Here is an 18850-nt window from a genome sequence, read left to right as displayed (position 1 = left end):
ATGACAAACAATATACTTACTACAAACAATACAATACAGTTACTGTAGTCGAGTGAGAAACAAGAAACACAAGACAATCACACATGGAAGACTACATACAACAACCTCATCATTAGAACATGCAACATGTATGTTCCATCCAGTGTTGAATATATATTAATTAAAATGAAAATGAAAATGAAAATCGGGATTAGATTATATTATATTATAATAATTATGAAAAGGAAGCAAGTCATATCCAGTAAAGATTTGGCCTGGTGAATTTGACCGACCTTTTTGTATTATTGGCACAAAACCCTTTTCTTTTTATTATTGTCTCTTCTTCTTCTTCTTCTTCTTCTTCTTCCGTGATTTTGTTTGGGTGGATTGTTGTTGAAAATCCATCCTATGTCAGGTTTGTATAATAATCCCAACTTCTCTCCTGCACGAGCTGCCTCTCCACTCATTAGAGCTAACCCAGATGTTGACAGGTCTTCCTTCTTCTTTCTTCATTTCATCTGAGTTTTAGGGTTCATCTGTTTTGATCGGATTGGATTGGATTTTGCTTGCAGTCAATACTTGACTGAGTTGTTGGAGGAGCATCAGAAGCTCCAGCCTTTTATGCAAGTTCTTCCAATATGCAGCAGATTATTGAATCAAGGTTCGATTTTGCAGATCTTGATTTTATTGGTTTCATGTAGATAGATAGATCCTGTTTTGCCCTGCTTTGAGTACTGTCAAATTGTAGCAGTTATTAGTTGAATTCTTCTTACGGTGGCTGCCACATTCATTTATTGCCATGTATGGTGGTTTGAAAATGTTACCTGAAATTGATTTATGTTGTTTTTAGAGATCTTGAGGGTTTCGGGTATGCTGCCGAACCAAGGGTTGAATGAGCTCGACAGACTGCGGCATAGAAGCCCAAGCCCCATGGCATCTTCTAATCTTATGTCCGGGACTAGACTTAGTGCCTGGAATGGTATTCCACCTGAGGTATTTTTGCTATATAAAAAAAATATATAGAGAATTTGTTGCAGGAAATGTCATAAAAGAATGTGTGTAACTTTCTTACTATATTTATAGGTGCCATTTACTTATGGTTGACCTGATTTGGGCTATATTTATATCTCTTAAAGGTTAAAATGGGTTTCAGTTAGAAAAACAGTTTAAAATGAGCTGATTTGAACAAAGTGTTTTAAGGTCAACATCACCTATTGATTCAAGTAACTTGCAAGATAGTCAGTTTATAATGACTAAATGAGTTACAGCATATATACATATACTAAATGAGTTACAGCATCTAGAACAAGTAACTTGCAAGATAGTCAGTTTATAATGAAAGGTTCTTTCAGCTTATAGTTAGAAGATTTGTAACAATTGGCTTTGTAGAAAGTAGTAGCGGACGGAAACTGGGCATGATTCCGTTCGGTGTGGTTGTTTTCTTAAACCGAACACTTGGTTTATTAACCAGTTGGTTTTGGTTAAATCGGTTATTGGTTATGAGTTGTTTGATTAGGTTAACCGGATTTTTACATTGTGTTTTGTGGCAAATTTTTATTGATTTTTTTAGCGAACAGAGCCCATTATTATTAGACCACTCGGGTTTGTCAAATTGCCAAACCTGGGATCATGATTAAGTATTTAACTTAGCCTTATATACTATGTAGTTAATATCCTGATATATCACCGATATATCGGTTATCGGTCCCCTACCGAGATAAAGGTGCAAAATATCGGTCAGAATATTGGTACCGATAGTATCGGCGATATTGGATCAATATTTGACCAATATATCAATGATTTTCCTGATATCAGTATCTTTCTTCTTATTTCTTCTTATTATTGCTATTAGTGTTTTAAGTCTTAATTGTTAGTTGTTAGTGTTTTAAGTCTTAGTTAGTTCCTACTTGCTACAATTGTTAGTGTTTTGTAAGTTGAAAAAGGTTAATTTGTTAATGATAGGCGAGTATACTGAACTGTTTGTGTTAAATTGCTATATATATAAATTTCGCATGATATTAAAATTACTGATATCCCACTACGATAAGCGATATCTCAAATATCGGTCCTTGACCGATATCCGATATTTTACCGCATTAACTACTTAGCTTGTTGTATGTTAGTAGAGGGTAAGAGCTTGGACTGTTGGAGTGGATTAGTGACAGTGATGAACTAGATGCAGTGATAGTGATGAACTAGATGCAGGTTGTTGGCCAATTAGGTGGATTAGTGACAGTGATGAACTAGATGCAGGTTGTTGGCCAATTAATGGTTTTACACTATTAGTGACACTGACAGTGATGAACTTGATGCAGGTTAGTTGACCAATTAAGTGCAGATCATTAGGTGCAGCTTTGCTGCAGTCTATGTTGTCAAAAGCATTAGGCGCCCTTAAGGCGCAAAGGTCTCGCCTGGAGCCTAGGCGCAAGACGCAAAAAAAGCGAGGGCTTTTTTAAGTAAGGCGCCGTAGTAAAAAAATAAAAGAAATTATATATAATAGGCATAAAATTAATGGTTTTACGCTATTATAAGAATATAATGTAAAAAATCATAATATCCGTTTAGAATATGTACAACAATAATTAACGTTTGTAAAAATATCTAAGTATTTATAACGAACTAAAACAATAAAGTGAAAAACAATAAGATCTTTAGTTGGGCCACCCATCTATTCTATAAAATAGTTTAGTTATTTAAAACAAAGGCTGGCCCAATACCATCTACACATAATCTACAAAAGGCAGCCCATCAATTTTACTGAATTAGGGTTTCCTATCAAAAAGAGCAGCCGACACCAGTCCACCACATTGCTGGTCGGCCACAATGCTCTAGAGTTTAACTAGGTAGTCTTTACGAAGTTGCTAAACCAGGTTCCTAACTATCTACCCTCTCTAAATTAACGTTTCAGGCCGTCCCTTCTTGTTTAAGGCTATTTCTTTCGGTTTAGGGTCGTTTTTTTGCGCCTGCGCCCAGCTCCAGGCACTCGCCTGAGTGCATTTTTTCAAAAAAGGCGCAGATTTGCGCCTAGCTCTCCACCAGACGGTTTAGCTGCGCCTGAGCGCCTAGCTCGCTTTTGACAACATAGGCTGCAGTTGACCCACTAAAGTCAAAGTTGGAATGCCATGCCCAAGATGTAGGTTTAGTGCAATTTACCTAGGTAGATGGGTTTCAAATAAAGTCGAAACAACGAAATGTGTTTCAATGTTTCGGTCTTGAGCTTATAAAGTCAAAATGGGTTGATGATGCTTCAATATTTTGACTTTATAAAGTCAAACCTGCACCTAATGTGAAAATGGAGGGAATTTTGAATATAATATAGAGCGAGGGGTAATATAGTTTTTTTACATCATTTAGTAAGGGCAAAAGGGCCTTTTTACAACATGTATTATCAGCCTTTAACGTTTCGGGGGCAAATGATAATGAAATAACCATGTTAGGGTTTCAGAGGGCAAAAACCGAAAGAGAGCGAGGCAGGTGGCAATCTGAACCAAACCTCAGGGAGGCAAATTGCACTTTACTCTATATAATATATCTTATATTTAAACAAATGTTTTTCCTTGCGTCTTATAGAAAGATGGTAGTCGGTTTCATATATAGATTTGAAGTTCATGGTCGATGTTATTATCATATAAATGTGGAAATTTTGAATAGAAGTCTCAAGAGAGGAGACATGAACCATCCATTTTAGGTTTATTTGTTGTACCCATTCAAAAATGACGGTTCTACAAGAACATAAATTTAATTTGTTGATAAAGTGGTTGGTACAACTCTTGCCTGTAAATGACCATGGGGAATTCGAATATGCAATTTTTAAAGTTATTGTGTGATTTGAATAACTGAATCAGATAATGAGCCATAACAAAAATGACTGTAGGAAATAGTGTTTGTTGCTTGATGTAATTAATTATAACCAGATAAACAGCTGTTTGGAGCCTTGAGTTTTCCTAACGAGCTCTCATGGTCACCAAAAAAGAAGTTGCACACACAAATTTAAAAAAACCTTCATAAATGTACTAAAAATCCTGTGTTTCTTGACAGAGATTAAGTGGACCAGCGGGAACAACCATGGACTGGCAAGGAGCTCCAGCAAGTCCAAGTGCATACACTGTCAAGAAAATTCTGCGGTTAGAGATACCAGTTGATACCTATCCAAATGTATGTTTTCTTTTTCTTTCTAGAAAGCATTTTCATTGCATTATCCTTGTGGTCTTAATGTATATACTAAATTCATTTGGATATTAGTTTAATTTTGTTGGAAGGCTTCTTGGCCCTAGAGGCAATTCACTAAAACGGGTAGAGGGTACAACAGGTTGTCGAGTTTATATAAGAGGAAAAGGGTCAATCAAGGATCCAGAACAGGTACTTTTTAACCATAAGTTTGAGGCTTATTGTTTGTGTGCTCACACACATATATATATAATGCATCTGAAGGAAGAGAAGCTAAGGGGAAGACCAGGGTATGAACATTTAAACGAGCCACTTCACATATTGATTGAAGCAGATTTACCAGCAAGCGTTGTTGATATTAGGCTCAGGCAGGCCCAAGAAATAATCGAAGAACTGCTCAAACCTGTGGTACCTTTTTTTACTGTTTTTTAATTAGGGTGTTCGATTTGACTTCACATATGTCTTGGACTAAAACACCCCTAGACAAACTTGTGAGTGGCATTACATTATACAATTACTGAATCACCTAATGGGGTACTTGATTTTCAATCCTTGGGTCTTTGTTTTTTGATTTGAAATGAGCTATAAAAGATGGCGTTTGGATGTTTTTAAAGGGTTGGTAATAAGAGGTTTATTTTACACATTTTGATTAGTTAATGAATTAGTAGACAACATATCTTTAGAAAAAGAACATTGTTTTCTGGATATAATCTTGTCAAACAGGAGCAAGTTTCTCAATTTAGGTGATAGGTAATTGTAAACAGGTATATCTTTTGCTCTTAGGAAATCAGTTTTGTGCATTTAGTATGAAAGGCTCAAACCAATTATTTGACTCCTACATAACTCCCTTTCTATCCATTTAACTAATTATCACAATTTTGAATTAAAATAACTAGATACATTGTTCAAATCTAAACACCTCTTTAGTAGTATTATGCAATTTAATCTGATTTTATACAGCCTGTGGTTTATGATTTTATTAGTTGTCTTTTATTTTAGGTGTCGTATGTGGATTTGGCCCACCAATATACAAGAGCCTCTTTTATGTATATTATTGCGTAACCTCTTTTATGTCTCGTTTATGAGATGTGTCTGCTGTGCTTTTGAAGGGGTATGGTCCCAAAACCTGCGCCGACCAATTAGGTCGCGCGCGGGACCATACTCTTATCAGGCTAATTTGGTAGCTTTCCCAACCTCGCGCCGGCCAATCAGGTGCAATCTAGGTCGCGCACGAGGTCAAGGCAAACACGAGACCAGATTCCACACTTGGCTCCTTAGATGAAAACCCTCACTTTCTGGACCTTGCGCCAGCTACACGGGATATCCCCGATGGTCGCGCGAAGGACAGAAGCGCAGGTAATCCTAGGACAAGTACTAAAGGTATCAATGACAGAGTAGTGGACCAATGAGCGTCGCACAGGCTGTATCCGATCATGCTCCACGATTAACAATCGTACAGGAGACAAAAAGGTACACAAGGACGCATACGTGGCACCAATCAGCGTGCGCCGACAACTGCTCCACGATCTCCACTTAGCCGCTGATGATAGATGAGACAACAAGGATAACGGTCAGGCCACGTGGACCCATTCAGCGTGCGCCAGCTTCCCTCTCGACCAGAAGCACCAACGGTCGTGGCAGAGGGGACAAAACAAATATTCTTTGTCGTCGACTACATGCCCAAGACCCATCAGCCCATCTCCTTTCCTACCACTCTGACTATAAATAGTGAGCTTCACCTCTAGGTTTAAGGATTCCGCTTCCTTGCTCTCTCACTCTTAATCACACACTAATATCAAGCATATACTTATTATCACGCCTAAGGGTGGTTACAAGGAGAACCCCCTATTCCCCTCCTCCGACTATAAATAGTGAGCTTCACCTCCAGGTTTAAGGATTCCGCTTCCTTGCTCTCTCAGTCTTAATCACACACTAATATCAAGCATATACTTATTATCACGCCTAAGGGTGGTTACAAGGAGAACCCCCTATTCCCTTCCTTGTAACGAGCTTAACGGTGTGTTTAGTGTTTTGCAGGATCATCACATCACAGCTTGGACGAGATAAAGAAGGTTAACCTTATTTGTCGAGGCACAAACCACAAACTAATCACCAGATTAGTTTGGTGTTTCTTCATTAGCGCCATCGATTTTTCATAATCACTTTCATCTTCTTTTCTGAGCTGTTTTTTCTCTCGGTCCATGGCTGATTAGGGAATCCCTTTTCCACCCATCGGTGCACGCTCTCAATTAGGTACGGTGGAGGATATCTCGCACGTCCAAAACCTACACAACGACGAGTATACCGAGTGGGAGGGCACACACGTGGGCCATCCGCGCAAGTGGTATTGGTACCACCCAAACGGTAACCCCAACAAGGCATGGTGCTGGTCCGTCAACACCAGCGCCATCAGGAATGTCCGTGCTGTTAGGGCTACCAGAGGGGGAAACTCTCGCCTCCTGGTATGCAAAAAGTCAAGCGACTTTTAATCTCATCTACGCGCAGCTCAGCACGCAGCAAGTGCTACTTCAAGCCCAGACACAACCATCTCCATTGGAGACACCTGCACCAAGACAGGTCAATTATGAAACACCGCCTCAGGAGCGCGTACAAAGACAACAACATGAAAGACCCTCATCACTAAGAAGGCAAAGTGCGCGCAATACGCGCGCCACTTACGGTGAAACTGACAGTTATTACGGAACTCCCTCATATGTGCAACAAAAACGTCCGTTAAGTAAACGGCTTAGGCCGCGTAACATCAATGATGAATGGGAGCGAAATACTGATGAGAATGACTCCACGTACCAGCAGGAGGTAAGCTCATCAGTTTTCAATCGTCTGCAGAAGAATCACGAGTTCTACAGGCCGAAGCCGTGCGTACAACGAAGCGGCAGAGCACGATTTCAGCCTCTTCTATAGGCCAGTAGCAGTAGTTGAACACTCTAAGTTCATCCGGAGCATCGCTTTGGCTCCTCTGGAAAAAGCCAAACTTCCACAAACTGTGGGTAAGTTCAATGGCTTAACCCATCCGGATGATCATATTCAACTTTTTACAAGCGTTTGTGTAGTGGGTGGATGGACCATGCCCATGTGATGCCATCTTTTTGTTTAAACACTCACTGGGGCGGCTCGCGGGTGGTTCGACAGCCTCCACGCGGGTAGAATCAAGTCGTGTATCGATTTCCAAGAGAAGTTCCTTGCCCACTTCAGCCAACAAAGACGATACAAGCGTGATATTTCTGAAGTTATGAAGATTTGGCGACGCGATAACGAGGGTCTGGAGGATTTCATCACTCGTTTCAACAAAGAGTGTTTAGAGATTGGTGGCATGAGCGTACACTTGATGTGCGCCCACTTCTAAAAGGCAATTCGTTGTGATAGTCTGATCCGGACTATCGTAGGTAGAGACGGTATGCCCAAGGAGTGGGTTAAATTAATGGCAGCAGCAAAGGTGGTCGCGCAGACAAAGGAATCATCGGCTGGAGGCAAGTCCAGTCATTATTCTGATGATCACTACTTAAGAATCAACGCGCAGGAGTCAAACAGGCGCAACAAGAAGAACAAAAACCTTGGCTGGAAGTCGAATCAGTCCAGCGGTTATGAGTAAAGGCATAACTACAAAGAGGATGTGCACGCTACGATCGACATAATCGGGTATCGCAAGGCGATAAAGAATGCGAAAAGGGATAAACACTGGACTCTGTTGATAAGACACCTAAAGAGGTTCTTATGACGGAGAACCATGAAAAAGGATAAACAAGTGTGAGAACACTTTCCAGTTGAGACATCAGTATAGAGAGTCCTAAAGCTCCCTTTCTTTCCAATGGCAGGCTTGCCAGTGGCACTCTTCTTGGCAGTAGGGGATGCCTTAGACTTCGTCTCCTCACGAGGCCTCTTAGAAACATTTTTCCTGATCAGCTCTACATAACCAGGAGTAGCTTCAGTCTCTTCAACATGGGCGGATGTGGAGGTTGCGCCGGATTCTGTGCCTTTAGAGTCTGCGCTCTCAGAGCTCCGCGCGCCAGCTGCCACGCTGCCTTGATGTTTCCACCTATAGCGTACAACTCCTCAAAGGAGTCAGCCACGTAAACAAAGTCTTCTAGACTACTTTGTCTAAAGCGAGCAGTACCTTTACGAGAAGCAGCATCAGACGCTGCGCCGACAGTCTCTGCCTTCTTGGTAGCCGCTCCTCTAGCTACAGTTACTTTCTTTTTAACAACCCTCTTCGGTTTCTTTTCTTCATGGTCAACTCCCAAGCTGCGCAACACACCTGCAAACATGCCATGGGATGGTTTTAACTCATGTTTCGATGAGAGTACTGACTACTCGCTGGAAAGAATTAGGAATGTGCACACCTTCAGTCGCAACAGGAGGAGCAACAAACAGTTCAACTCTGGCATACATAAAGTTTGCCCAATTTGCTCAAACCAATATTCTTCACTGTCGCGCAGCGCCCTCATGTCCATTACACCAACATAGGCTAGGAACGCGCGGTGATAAATCACGACCTCTGCATTAACACAAGGAGCTATTATCAGAGTAGATCCTATTCAAAAGATTTTTACAAAGATAAAGCAAGGGAATTTACCTTCATCCTCCAACAGAAGAACTGGCACGTTAGGGCTGTCATGTGGCCACTTTTCACTCATCCCTGCCGCAACTAAAACTTGCTCACCAAACACTTCGTTTGGTAGCGCGAGCAATTTCTCATACCAGGCCGCCCCGCGCGGGATCTTAATGTCCTCCTTTGGAATAGGTGCTGAATCACGGAATTTCATAGCTATTGGAATCACTTCCTCGCAAATGTAGAAGAACTTCATCTTCCAGTCATGGAAACTCTTTGGAGGGTTAATCAAAATTTTCTTCGCGTCACAAAGGGAAAAAGAAAAGAATCCCAGGTTGCTTTGAAGCTGGTAGAATACCCTACCCTAAATTTTTCAACAGTGAGCTCCTCCACTTGCGATCGACATACAAATTCAAAGTGCCTAATTCGCACCATGCCCATGGGGCTCAACTGCTAAATATGGAAAGCATAATAATGTAGAATCGAACCCAAGAAGTGGATGGCTGGCAGTCGGAAGTTGCCTTCCCCGAAGAAGTCGGAATAAAGTGTTATATATCCCGGTGGGGCATCGGCGGCCGTCTGCCCTTGTGCCGGATATCTGGCATCCCATTACTCTGCAAACTGGTGGCCCCTAACCACTTGTTCGAATAAGCCCTGATCCCATTTTAACGGTGGCAGGGCACCACCGGTCTCCTCAACCGCCACCACATCGTCGGCAGCTGACATCTTAATATAGAAGTTTGAAGATCTGTAAAGACTCTAAGAACTCGAAGAAGATCTGAAGAAAATCTGTAAAAACCTTAAGAACAGGTTGAAGATTGGCATAAAAATCTTGAAGATTTGAAGTTCTACAAAAATCTCTTAATATTGAAGATAAGAAAAGAGAAAAGGGAAGAAATTCGAAGGAAAGATGTTCCCTATCGTTTTCTCTTCAAGTATTTATACCCATTGCATTTAATGCGATCGGTAACCATGCCGAAGCAGCCGCACGCGTGTCCAACAAGAGGATGACACGTTAGGCGGGAAACACGGAGTGACGGTTATCACGCGCGCATGGGCCTCATTCGCTGACACCAGACGAAACGGCGCGCCTGACATAGTGACTAACAATCACTCTATTAGGCGCGCTTGACACCAGACGAAACGGCTCGCCGGTAATCCTAGGATATGTACTAAAGGTACAAATGGCAGAGCACTGGACCAACGAGCGTCCAACAGGCTGTATCCGATCATGCTCCACGATTAACAATCGTACAGGAGACAAAAAAGGTACACAAGGACGCATACATGGCACCAATCAGCGTGCGCCGACAACTGCTCCACGATCTCCACTTAGCCGCTGATGACAGACGAGACAACAAGGACAACGGTCAGGACACCTGGACCCATTCAGCGTGCGCCAGCTTCCCTCTCGCCCAGAAGCACCAACGGTCGTGGCAGAGGGGACAAAACGGATATTCCTTGTTGTCGACTACAGGCACAAGGCCCATCAGCCCATCTCCTTCCACACCACTCCGGCTATAAATAGTGAGCTTCACCTCCAGGTTTAAGGATTCCGCTTCCTTGCTCTCTCACTCTTAATCACACACTTTTATCCTCAAAGCATATACTTATTCTCACGCCGGAGGGCCGGCGTGGTTACGAGGAGAACCCCCCTATTCCGCTCCTCGTAACGAGCTTAACGGTGTGTTTAGTGTTTTGCAGAATCATCACATCACAGCTTGGACGAGATAAAGAAGATTAACCTTATTTGTCGAGGCACAAACCACAAACTAATCACCATATTAGTTTGGTGTTTCTTCAACTTTAAACTTGCTGTAAATATGTAAGATAGGTTGACTTTGAGCAAAAAGTCAACTTAAGGACATGGAGTTTTGCAAATTTAACATCATGTTGTGGATTTGGATACAATTTTTGACCGTTTGTTTTATAAACTGATTGATCATATACAATCTGAATTAATTGTTTTCTGAATATTTTGTTATTAATATACTTCTTAAATCTGTGATGTACACAGGATGAGTCGCAAGATTATATTAAAAGACAGCAATTACGTGAACTAGCGATGCTGAACTCAAATTTTAGAGAAGACAGTCCTGGGCCAAGCGGCAGTGTATCACCATTCAACACCAGCAGTGGAATGAAACGTGCAAAAACCGGGCGTTGAAACAATAACTGTGCAAACCTTTTGAAAACCAGTTGGGCGCGGATCAGAATCGTCATATATGTGTACACACACTCTCTCTCTCTCTCTTTCTCTACTCTGCCTTGGAGATCATATGCACCTTCCTATACATATTTCATGGGTTTATGATCACAAATCTAAAGTATAGGATGGAAGTTTTGGCAGGAGAATCTTGCTTTTTGTTTTTAATTTTTATTTTTGAAAGTTGAATGATGGATATAGCAATGAAGAACACAGGAAAAGTTGTCTTTTTTATTTTTTATTTTAATTATTTATATTCTTGTTTTGGTGATTATAAGGTGATGGGTGTTAGTGTTGTAAACTTTGATTCATTCGATTTATTCTTGCCAGTGAGAACAATATGTCATCCATATATAAATACATTCTCCTGCTTTTCTGTTTAAATGCTGTGTTGGATATGAGATTGTTTTCTTTTGATAAGTGTATGCGTTTAGATGACGGGGTTGGGTAAATGCACTACCCATTTTATTTTTCATACCCCCTTACTAAAAATAATAATTTTAAAGTTGTTAAATTTCACCCTTATAAAAAATCTTATTTTTAGTGGGATACATAAATAATTGATACGCATATAATCCATACAAATATTTGATTTAAGACTTGGTTACATAATTTAATAAATTCATTTGAAATTTTTAAAGATTTTGGATAAGACCTTGTTATATATTTTAACGAGGTTATAACCCCGTGTATTACACGGGTCGAATAAATGAATTTTATATACTAATAATAAAATAATATTTTTTAAAAATCTCTTTTATTGCACTGGTTGAATAAATATAATTTTATATATTAAATAATAAAAAGTTATATCTATAAGAACCATATTGTATGAGTTGAATAAATATAATTTTATATACCAAATAAAAAATTATATCTTTAAAACCGCTTGTTTTACACGAGTTGAATAAATGTAATATTTTTTACCAAATAATAAAATATACATCTTTAAGAAACCTCATTTATTACACGGGTTGAATAAATGTAATTTTATATACCAAATAATAAAAAAGTTATATCTTTTAAAAATATGTGTATTACACGGGTTGAATAAATGTAATTTCCGTTACTAAATAATAAAAAATATATATCCTTATAAAAACCCCGTGTATTGTACGAATTGAATAAATCTAATTTTATATATCAAATAATAAAAAGTTATATATTAAAAAACCTTATCTATTACACGGGTCAAATGGGTTTAATAAATCTAATTTTATATACCAATAATAAAAAAAGTCACATCTTAATATACTAATGGATAATACTCGATACGCGATGGATATGATGATTGTGAAGATGGTTCTTAAAAAGAAGATATGTTATTCAAAAAGCAAATCAACATCTATTTGAGTGATAAAGTGTTGGTACAAATTCCGACAAATTGATTTATAAATTATGTAATAAAATTGATATTAATTTTTTTAGTAATGAAAATAAAAAGGGGAATTGGCCTGTAATAATCCAACTTAGACCTTATTGGCCATTAATAATCCCACCTCAGAATATTCACCCCACCAGTCCCACCTTTCACCTATTTTTCCTACAATGGTCCCCTGTTAAAAAAACTTAACGGAGTTAAGCTTTTTTCCAAATTACAAACAGATTTTTTAGGGCTTTTGATCAGAACGATGATACGAGTCCATTGATGTAAAACTTACTTCGAAATGGTGCTCCAAGTGACTTGATTTTGGTTAACTGGAAATTTAAACACTCGAATTGAAGCGCTGTTTTCATCGTTTGGAGCACCGTTTCGAGGCAAGTTTTACATCAATGTACTCGTATCGTCGTTCTAATCAAAAGCCCTAAAAAATCTGTTTGTAATTTGGAAAAAAGCTTAACTCCGTTAAGTTTTTTTTAACGGGGGACCATTGTAGGAAAAATAGGTGAAAGGTGGGACCGGTGGGGGAATATTCTGAGGTGGGATTATTAATGGCCAATAAGATCTAGGTGGAATTATTACAGGCCAATTTCCCAAATAAAAATATTTCATATATTAATACAAAGTTTGGTTTTCGTGATAAATAATTTGTTTTATTTAAAAATATCTTAAATTAACAATTTAAATTTTAGAATCATATTTTATTATAAAAATAGAAGAATGGTATTCAAAATTTAAAGTAGGATGAAATTTAATATTAGCTCATTATTCATTTATTTATTTAATTAATATAAGATAAGTTTGGAAGTCAGGTGAGAAAATCATAAATTAAATGCTTACAATGAATGATAGGTGTTACACATTAATGTTTTATTATATAGTATAATATAAATATATATTTATATTGATATAAATAGATTATTATATTGTAGTAAAATTTGTTAACAAAGTCTCAATAAATTTAACCCTTTATTTAAAACTTGTAAATGTAACGAAGTCTCAATAAATGTAATCATTTATTCAAAACTTGTAAATGTAGAAATGATAAATAATATTAGTTAATTTTATTTTAAGTTTCGTAAAATCTAGAGTGAATTGCAAGTTTTGTCCTTTATCTTAAGGCCATTTTGCAAGTTTTGTCCTTTATGTTTAAATTTGACGAGCTTTGTCCTTTATGTTTAAAAATCAAGCACGTTTTACCCTTTGGGCCTTAAAAATCAAGCACGTTTTGTCCTTTATGTTTAAAAAATCAAGCACGTTTTGTCCTTAAAAATCAAGCACGTTTTGCCCCAAAGGGTAAAACGTGCTTGATTTTCAAACATAAAGGACAAAACTCGTCAAATTTAAACATAAAGGACAAAAATTGCAAAATGGCCTAAAGATAAAGGACAAAACTTGCAATTCACTCTAAAATCTATTTGATACCAAACTAAACAAAGCGTTCAAATATATAGTTAATATCAAGAGTAAATTACAATTTTTGGCCCCTGTGGTGATATCACTTTTACTCTTTTAGCCAAAAAACGAATTTTTTAACATCTGAGCCCACAACGTCTTTTTTCTAACCCTTTTGGCCCCTACCAAAAGGGTTAGGAGAAAAGACGTTGGGGTGCAAAAGGGTTAGAAAAAAAGACGTTGAGGGCTCAGATGTTAAAAAAATCATTTTTGGGCTAAAAGGGTAAAAGTGATATAACCACATGAGCCAAAATCGTAATTTACTATAATATCAAATTAGATAACTAAGTTTGAATTTGAAGTAAATAGATAAATATAAAAGTAATAATTAAACTAAATAATATTTAGTAGGAGGATTATCTATAATTAATTAGAAGAGATTAAACTAAAATTATAATTATCTATAAGATATGGTCTAATATAATGACAAGTGTCCTAAAGTGGTTTCTTTTATTATTTGTATAGACTAGCCTAAGATCCCGTGAGTTTCGCGGGTGGCTTAACAAACAAATATATAACTTCAAATTGTTAAAATAATCCTTTGAAAGAAATGAACATTCAAGTAAGGAAATTCATCTTTCTACCCGCGGATACGTAATGTATCAAACGAAGTTACATGGGTGGCTTCACACCAACATATAATATTTATTGGCGTTGAGATCATTCCTTTACTTAGGTAAATATTAAATTACAACGAACTGAAAAAAAAGAAATACAAAAAAAATAAAAAATCGTTAAAGATTTCTTTATACACCACGTGTCTTACCCACATGTCTTGCATCTTCTTTCTTTTATATCACAATTACTCGGACTTGTTTTATTTCTGAACGATCTTTGTGAGGTAAAAATCCAACCAAGCTTAGTCACTCGTCGATTCGCCGGAAAAAAAGGAGTATATACTTAAAAACTAAAAAAATAACCATCTCGGATTTTACCTAAATCAATAAACTTTGTTTTTATCACTTGAGATTTAACCTAGACATCTTAGAAACAACACCTTTTAGCTAATGTGGAAAACATTAAGAACACCCAAGGATGCATGTAATATATATCTCTTTTCGACTCGTATATATTCTTTGGCAAAAAATGTTGAACGATAAGTAGTACCCGCAAAAAAAGTCCACAAAAGAATAAGTTTGTTACCAATGCACGCTCATTCTAGCACTTTGTTATATGGGCTCGGGTTCAACCATATAGCGGTTATTTTCTGCAACTGAGACAGTGACAGTCGAGTCCCGTTTCTTCAACCTGCTTTTAAGAGAAACTACATTTAAACCATTAGTATCACCATCACCTTCCACTAAATTTGAGTCATAAGATTTTTCTTAAATTTGTTTCTAGATAAAAAGAACTTTTAACAAAGATTCATCACATATACATAGTTCAGAGACTAAGAGCTAAAATTAGAAAAAAATACATCTAAAACCAAATATACCAATTGAATTCAAACAGCCTCCTCAAGCTTTTGCATATCGATCTCATCATCCCAAGGCTTACCAGCTGATAATGTAACCACAAGCACAAAAAAAAGCAAATAAAAATATATCCAATGTGAGTAATAGTGAAATTCAAGAACGTACAACAAAATGAGCATAAACCCACATTCTTTCTTTTTTCCAGATGCTTTCACTGCAGCTGCACGATCTTCAGCAGCTGCACGATCTTCAGCAGCCTTCTTTTCCTCTTCGGTCTCTTCACCAAAAAGATCCACATCACTATCATCACCCTCATCAGCTGCAGCCTGAACAACAACATATATGAAATCACATATTAGCAAGTGCAAAAAAGGTAAATCAAACAGCAACTCACACAAACTATTTAAAAAGGTAAACTCGTTTTACCTTGGTCTCGGCAACATGAGGAGTTGCAATAGCCTCTTCCGGGAATGTAGCAGATCCTTCTACAGTAACACCGCTTCCTTCAGCAGAGACACTTCTGCAAGAAACTAAGCATGACCACATATCATTCACCTGCAACATTCATCACCTAAGTTTTTCCTATACCATCAAACTGATTATTTAGCAATCAGTTTGAACAAATATGTAAACCAAACATATAACCGAAATATATCACCCGAACATATAACCGAAAGAACTTCCTATGTTAAAGCACAAAAAAGGTTTCATAACTGCAAGAAAATAAAAAAGATCAGTATTTACCTTCTTTCAACGGAGGACAGAACTGATCTGGTGCCAAGTTTTGCAAGGCCCTACGCATACCAAGCCGAATTGCACCAATTTGATCTGTTTCATTCAGATTTTATTTTGTTAAAAAAATTGAAAATTTACAGAAAATGTAGTACGGGACTGGAGAGGGATGGGGTAACTTGTAATCACCTGAGATACCACCTCCTTTAACAGTACAACTAACATCAAGAAGACCCAATGTTTTAGTCTCCGAAAGAGGACGAAGAAGCGCAGCTCGTTAATCAAACACGCGCAATCCTACATTTCCTTTTTCCCAGTACCATAAGCCCTACCCTGACTATCAACTTGTCTAACGCGTGATTTAGCGATTTCCTCTTGTATCTGTCTCTCAATGTCAGCCCTAGTTGACTTGCGCGTGTTCTTTTCATAACTCATGTCTTCAATTATGTTTAGCGGGGGCAATCCTGGAACATCATAGATGGCCAGAGCCACCGGCAACATCGTGGCAACACCCTTCTCTCTGTGCTGCTCAAACGCACAGGCAAACATGTCTACAAAATAGAACCCCAAAATACTGAGTTAACAAAAGCAAAAATAATTAGAAATAAAAAAAAATTTATATTAATCATACAATTATATCATAAAAAAATAAATGCAACTTACATTCATTGATGCCTTTGCAAAGAATACACTTTGTATTGTCATTTAACATATGAGAACGTGCGCACCATGGCTGCACTCACCAAATGGCAAGTGAAAGCAGACTCAGTTATCAGCCACTTTTATAGAACCAGTGTATAGCTACTTTACACTTTAGTAAGAGTAACATCTCGGCCATTGAGTCGCATGATCAATAAGACATTGAAGTATATTACACACCATCATAACTTCCTCCAGAACGTCATAATGGTCTGCTCAAACTAAAATAGCAAGCATACCCGCGCGACTCAATGGAACTTTGCTTCGCATATAGTTGAAGTCTATCTATATGTTTTTCACCATTAAAGATTATATATGTAATTACCAAACGCCGGAAAATCATCCAACCAATCAAGAAACACAAATATTAATCCTGAAACTTCAAAAATTTAAGCTCAATCCATCAAGCTTTCATAAAGTCGCTTTAAAAAACCAAATGAATCGATCAAAAACCACAAACCTAAACACTAAAACTTCAAAAACTCACCACCCAATCCGTCAATCCTTCATAAATTTAGTTCAGCTGAAACAACATTTTACACTCGTTATACCGTCCTCTAGTTAAAACCGTCTATCAAAATCATTAAAAACTATCATCAGTTCTGTAACGAATTGAAACTTTAGCTACAAAGTAAAAACTACAGAGATAAAAAAACATACCATTTAACAGTTTTCGTATCCAATCTCTCACAAAGCAAACAGGCCTGAAATGCAACATTTAAAACCAACGAAAACATAGATGACAAAGATCGTAATAAGAAAAGAAGATGAAATGAAAGAAAACACATAAACCTTGTACTGAGTACAGACGATGCGGTGTGCAGAGAGGGTGACGCAGTTGATGCAGGGGCGATGACGGATGGCATCGATCGAAATCCAAAACTGCTTCCAACCCAAATAATACCGCTTATTGAGATACCCTAGCCGTTGTTAGGGATTGAACATCGGAACCTTTTGTAAATCTAACGGATCACTACCCTGCAAATAGCAACGGCTAATCAGTATACATATAATTCTTCAACCCTTCATATACACCTTAAAATGACCAGATCGTAATACCTTTTGTAAAAATTCTAATTCTCTTCTAAACTTCTCAGCAGCAGTGAAAGTGTCCCTGAAGAAAAAAATATCAAATGTGAGCGAGATTTGAAGAAAGAAAGACAGAATTAAACAGAAGAAAAGTAGTTAAACCTAAGCTCTGCTTGATCCTCCTCTCTCTTTCCTTTTCCACTGTCTCTTCACTTTCTTGCACACCAAGTTGAATAAATCATAAAACCCCAAAAGAACATCGTTTAATTTGTGTTTAAAGTTTTGTAGTTTCAAAGCCTTGTAATTTCCATAGAATTTTACAAAGACATTCTATCAAATCTGTCACACCCCGGCCGCGTATAACATGCAACCGCGGCGGAAACGCCGGGGAGTGTCGTGGACAGAATTAAATTGTTTCATAACCATGGCATACAAGTTGTATTTTATTTATAAACAAAGGTGTTACATTGTCTTAGAAAGAGAGTACGGAAATCAAAACATAATTAAGCTAGTTCAACTTCATTTTTAGGCTCTAAGGCACAGGTCCGCCCTAGAATCATGATCATCGTCCTATGGAATAGCTCCTGAAAACACATGTGAAAGTAGGTACGTCAGCATAAAAATGCCTGTGAGATACATAGTTTTTGTGAAAATGGGATTCATGACTTGTGTTTAAAGAATGTTTAATAACAGTCAGTCATGAAACTTGTAATTTGTCTTGCTTTGTAAACCATTTGAAAAACGATAACATCAAAGGATATGTATAAATAAGTGCAAGGTTAAGTGAATAACCAAGTAAAATGAGTTGAATAAGATAAGTAGTTTGTGAAAATATTGTATTGTGAAGGATATGTTCTTTATGTAAAATGCAATGTGTCTAAACTGAAATGACTTAGATAACGCCACGATATGTAATATTATACAAACATTTATATATAGGAAGTACCAGCGGCGTATCCACCATGTTTGTATCATATTACATACGCCACGTTACTTAAAGCATTTACCCAAACCAATCCACCATGTAAATTGTTCATGTGTAAACCAAATGTCAAGTGTTATTGTAAACCATGTCAAATGTTTATGTTCAAATGTAAACCACCAAATGTGTATGTCAATGTCAACGTGTTTATGTTTAATGTAAATCATGTAATGTGCATCCCAAAATGTATCATGTATGGTAAGCGAAATGTATCAACTTAAACCATATGCACAAAACA

The 18850-nt window shown here is 37.6% G+C and overlaps 2 protein-coding genes across 10 annotated transcripts; one reads left to right on the top strand and one right to left on the bottom strand.

Annotated features, from left to right (window-relative positions):
* The first annotated feature begins 258 nt into the window (after positions 1 to 258).
* LOC110915148 (KH domain-containing protein At3g08620) lies at positions 259 to 11293 on the top strand. 2 transcript variants are annotated; one of them, XM_022159799.2, is made up of 7 exons: positions 259 to 470; positions 552 to 640; positions 830 to 972; positions 4018 to 4134; positions 4222 to 4338; positions 4411 to 4554; positions 10731 to 11293. In XM_022159799.2, exons 1-7 carry the CDS (start codon positions 388 to 390, stop codon positions 10878 to 10880), a joined length of 843 nt encoding a protein of 280 aa, XP_022015491.1. In that variant the 5' UTR covers positions 259 to 387; the 3' UTR covers positions 10881 to 11293. The 2 variants fall into 2 exon arrangements, with proteins under 2 accessions (XP_022015491.1, XP_022015492.1); XM_022159800.2 differs by having other exon boundaries at positions 266 to 394; positions 509 to 640.
* A 3262-nt stretch (positions 11294 to 14555) lies between these two features.
* LOC110916203 (elongation factor 1-delta 1) lies at positions 14556 to 17934 on the bottom strand. 8 transcript variants are annotated; one of them, XR_004885009.1, is made up of 11 exons: positions 17793 to 17934; positions 17661 to 17715; positions 17394 to 17579; positions 17262 to 17305; positions 17089 to 17172; positions 16566 to 16980; positions 16092 to 16453; positions 15915 to 15998; positions 15597 to 15725; positions 15358 to 15496; positions 14561 to 15255 (listed from the first exon to the last, which is right to left on the bottom strand). XR_004885009.1 is itself a non-coding variant. In XM_035986111.1 (10 exons), the coding sequence occupies exons 7-10, from the start codon at positions 15970 to 15972 to the stop codon at positions 15200 to 15202; spliced, it is 357 nt and encodes a 118-aa protein (XP_035842004.1). In that variant the 5' UTR covers positions 15973 to 15998; positions 16092 to 16453; positions 16566 to 16974; positions 17062 to 17172; positions 17262 to 17579; positions 17661 to 17715; positions 17793 to 17934; the 3' UTR covers positions 14873 to 15199. The 8 variants fall into 8 exon arrangements, 4 of the variants coding, with proteins under 4 accessions (XP_035842004.1, XP_035842003.1, XP_035842002.1 ...); XR_004885007.1 differs by having other exon boundaries at positions 17262 to 17579; XR_004885008.1 differs by having other exon boundaries at positions 15597 to 15690; positions 17262 to 17579.
* Between the last annotated feature and the right edge of the window lie 916 nt (positions 17935 to 18850).

The sequence above is a fragment of the Helianthus annuus genome, chromosome 16 (genome assembly GCF_002127325.2).
Source record: "Helianthus annuus cultivar XRQ/B chromosome 16, HanXRQr2.0-SUNRISE, whole genome shotgun sequence".
In the NCBI taxonomy this organism is placed as follows: domain Eukaryota; kingdom Viridiplantae; phylum Streptophyta; class Magnoliopsida; order Asterales; family Asteraceae; genus Helianthus; species Helianthus annuus.
The sequence above is the reverse complement of the archived record's forward strand: the minus strand, read 5'-3'. Positions and strand labels throughout refer to the sequence as shown.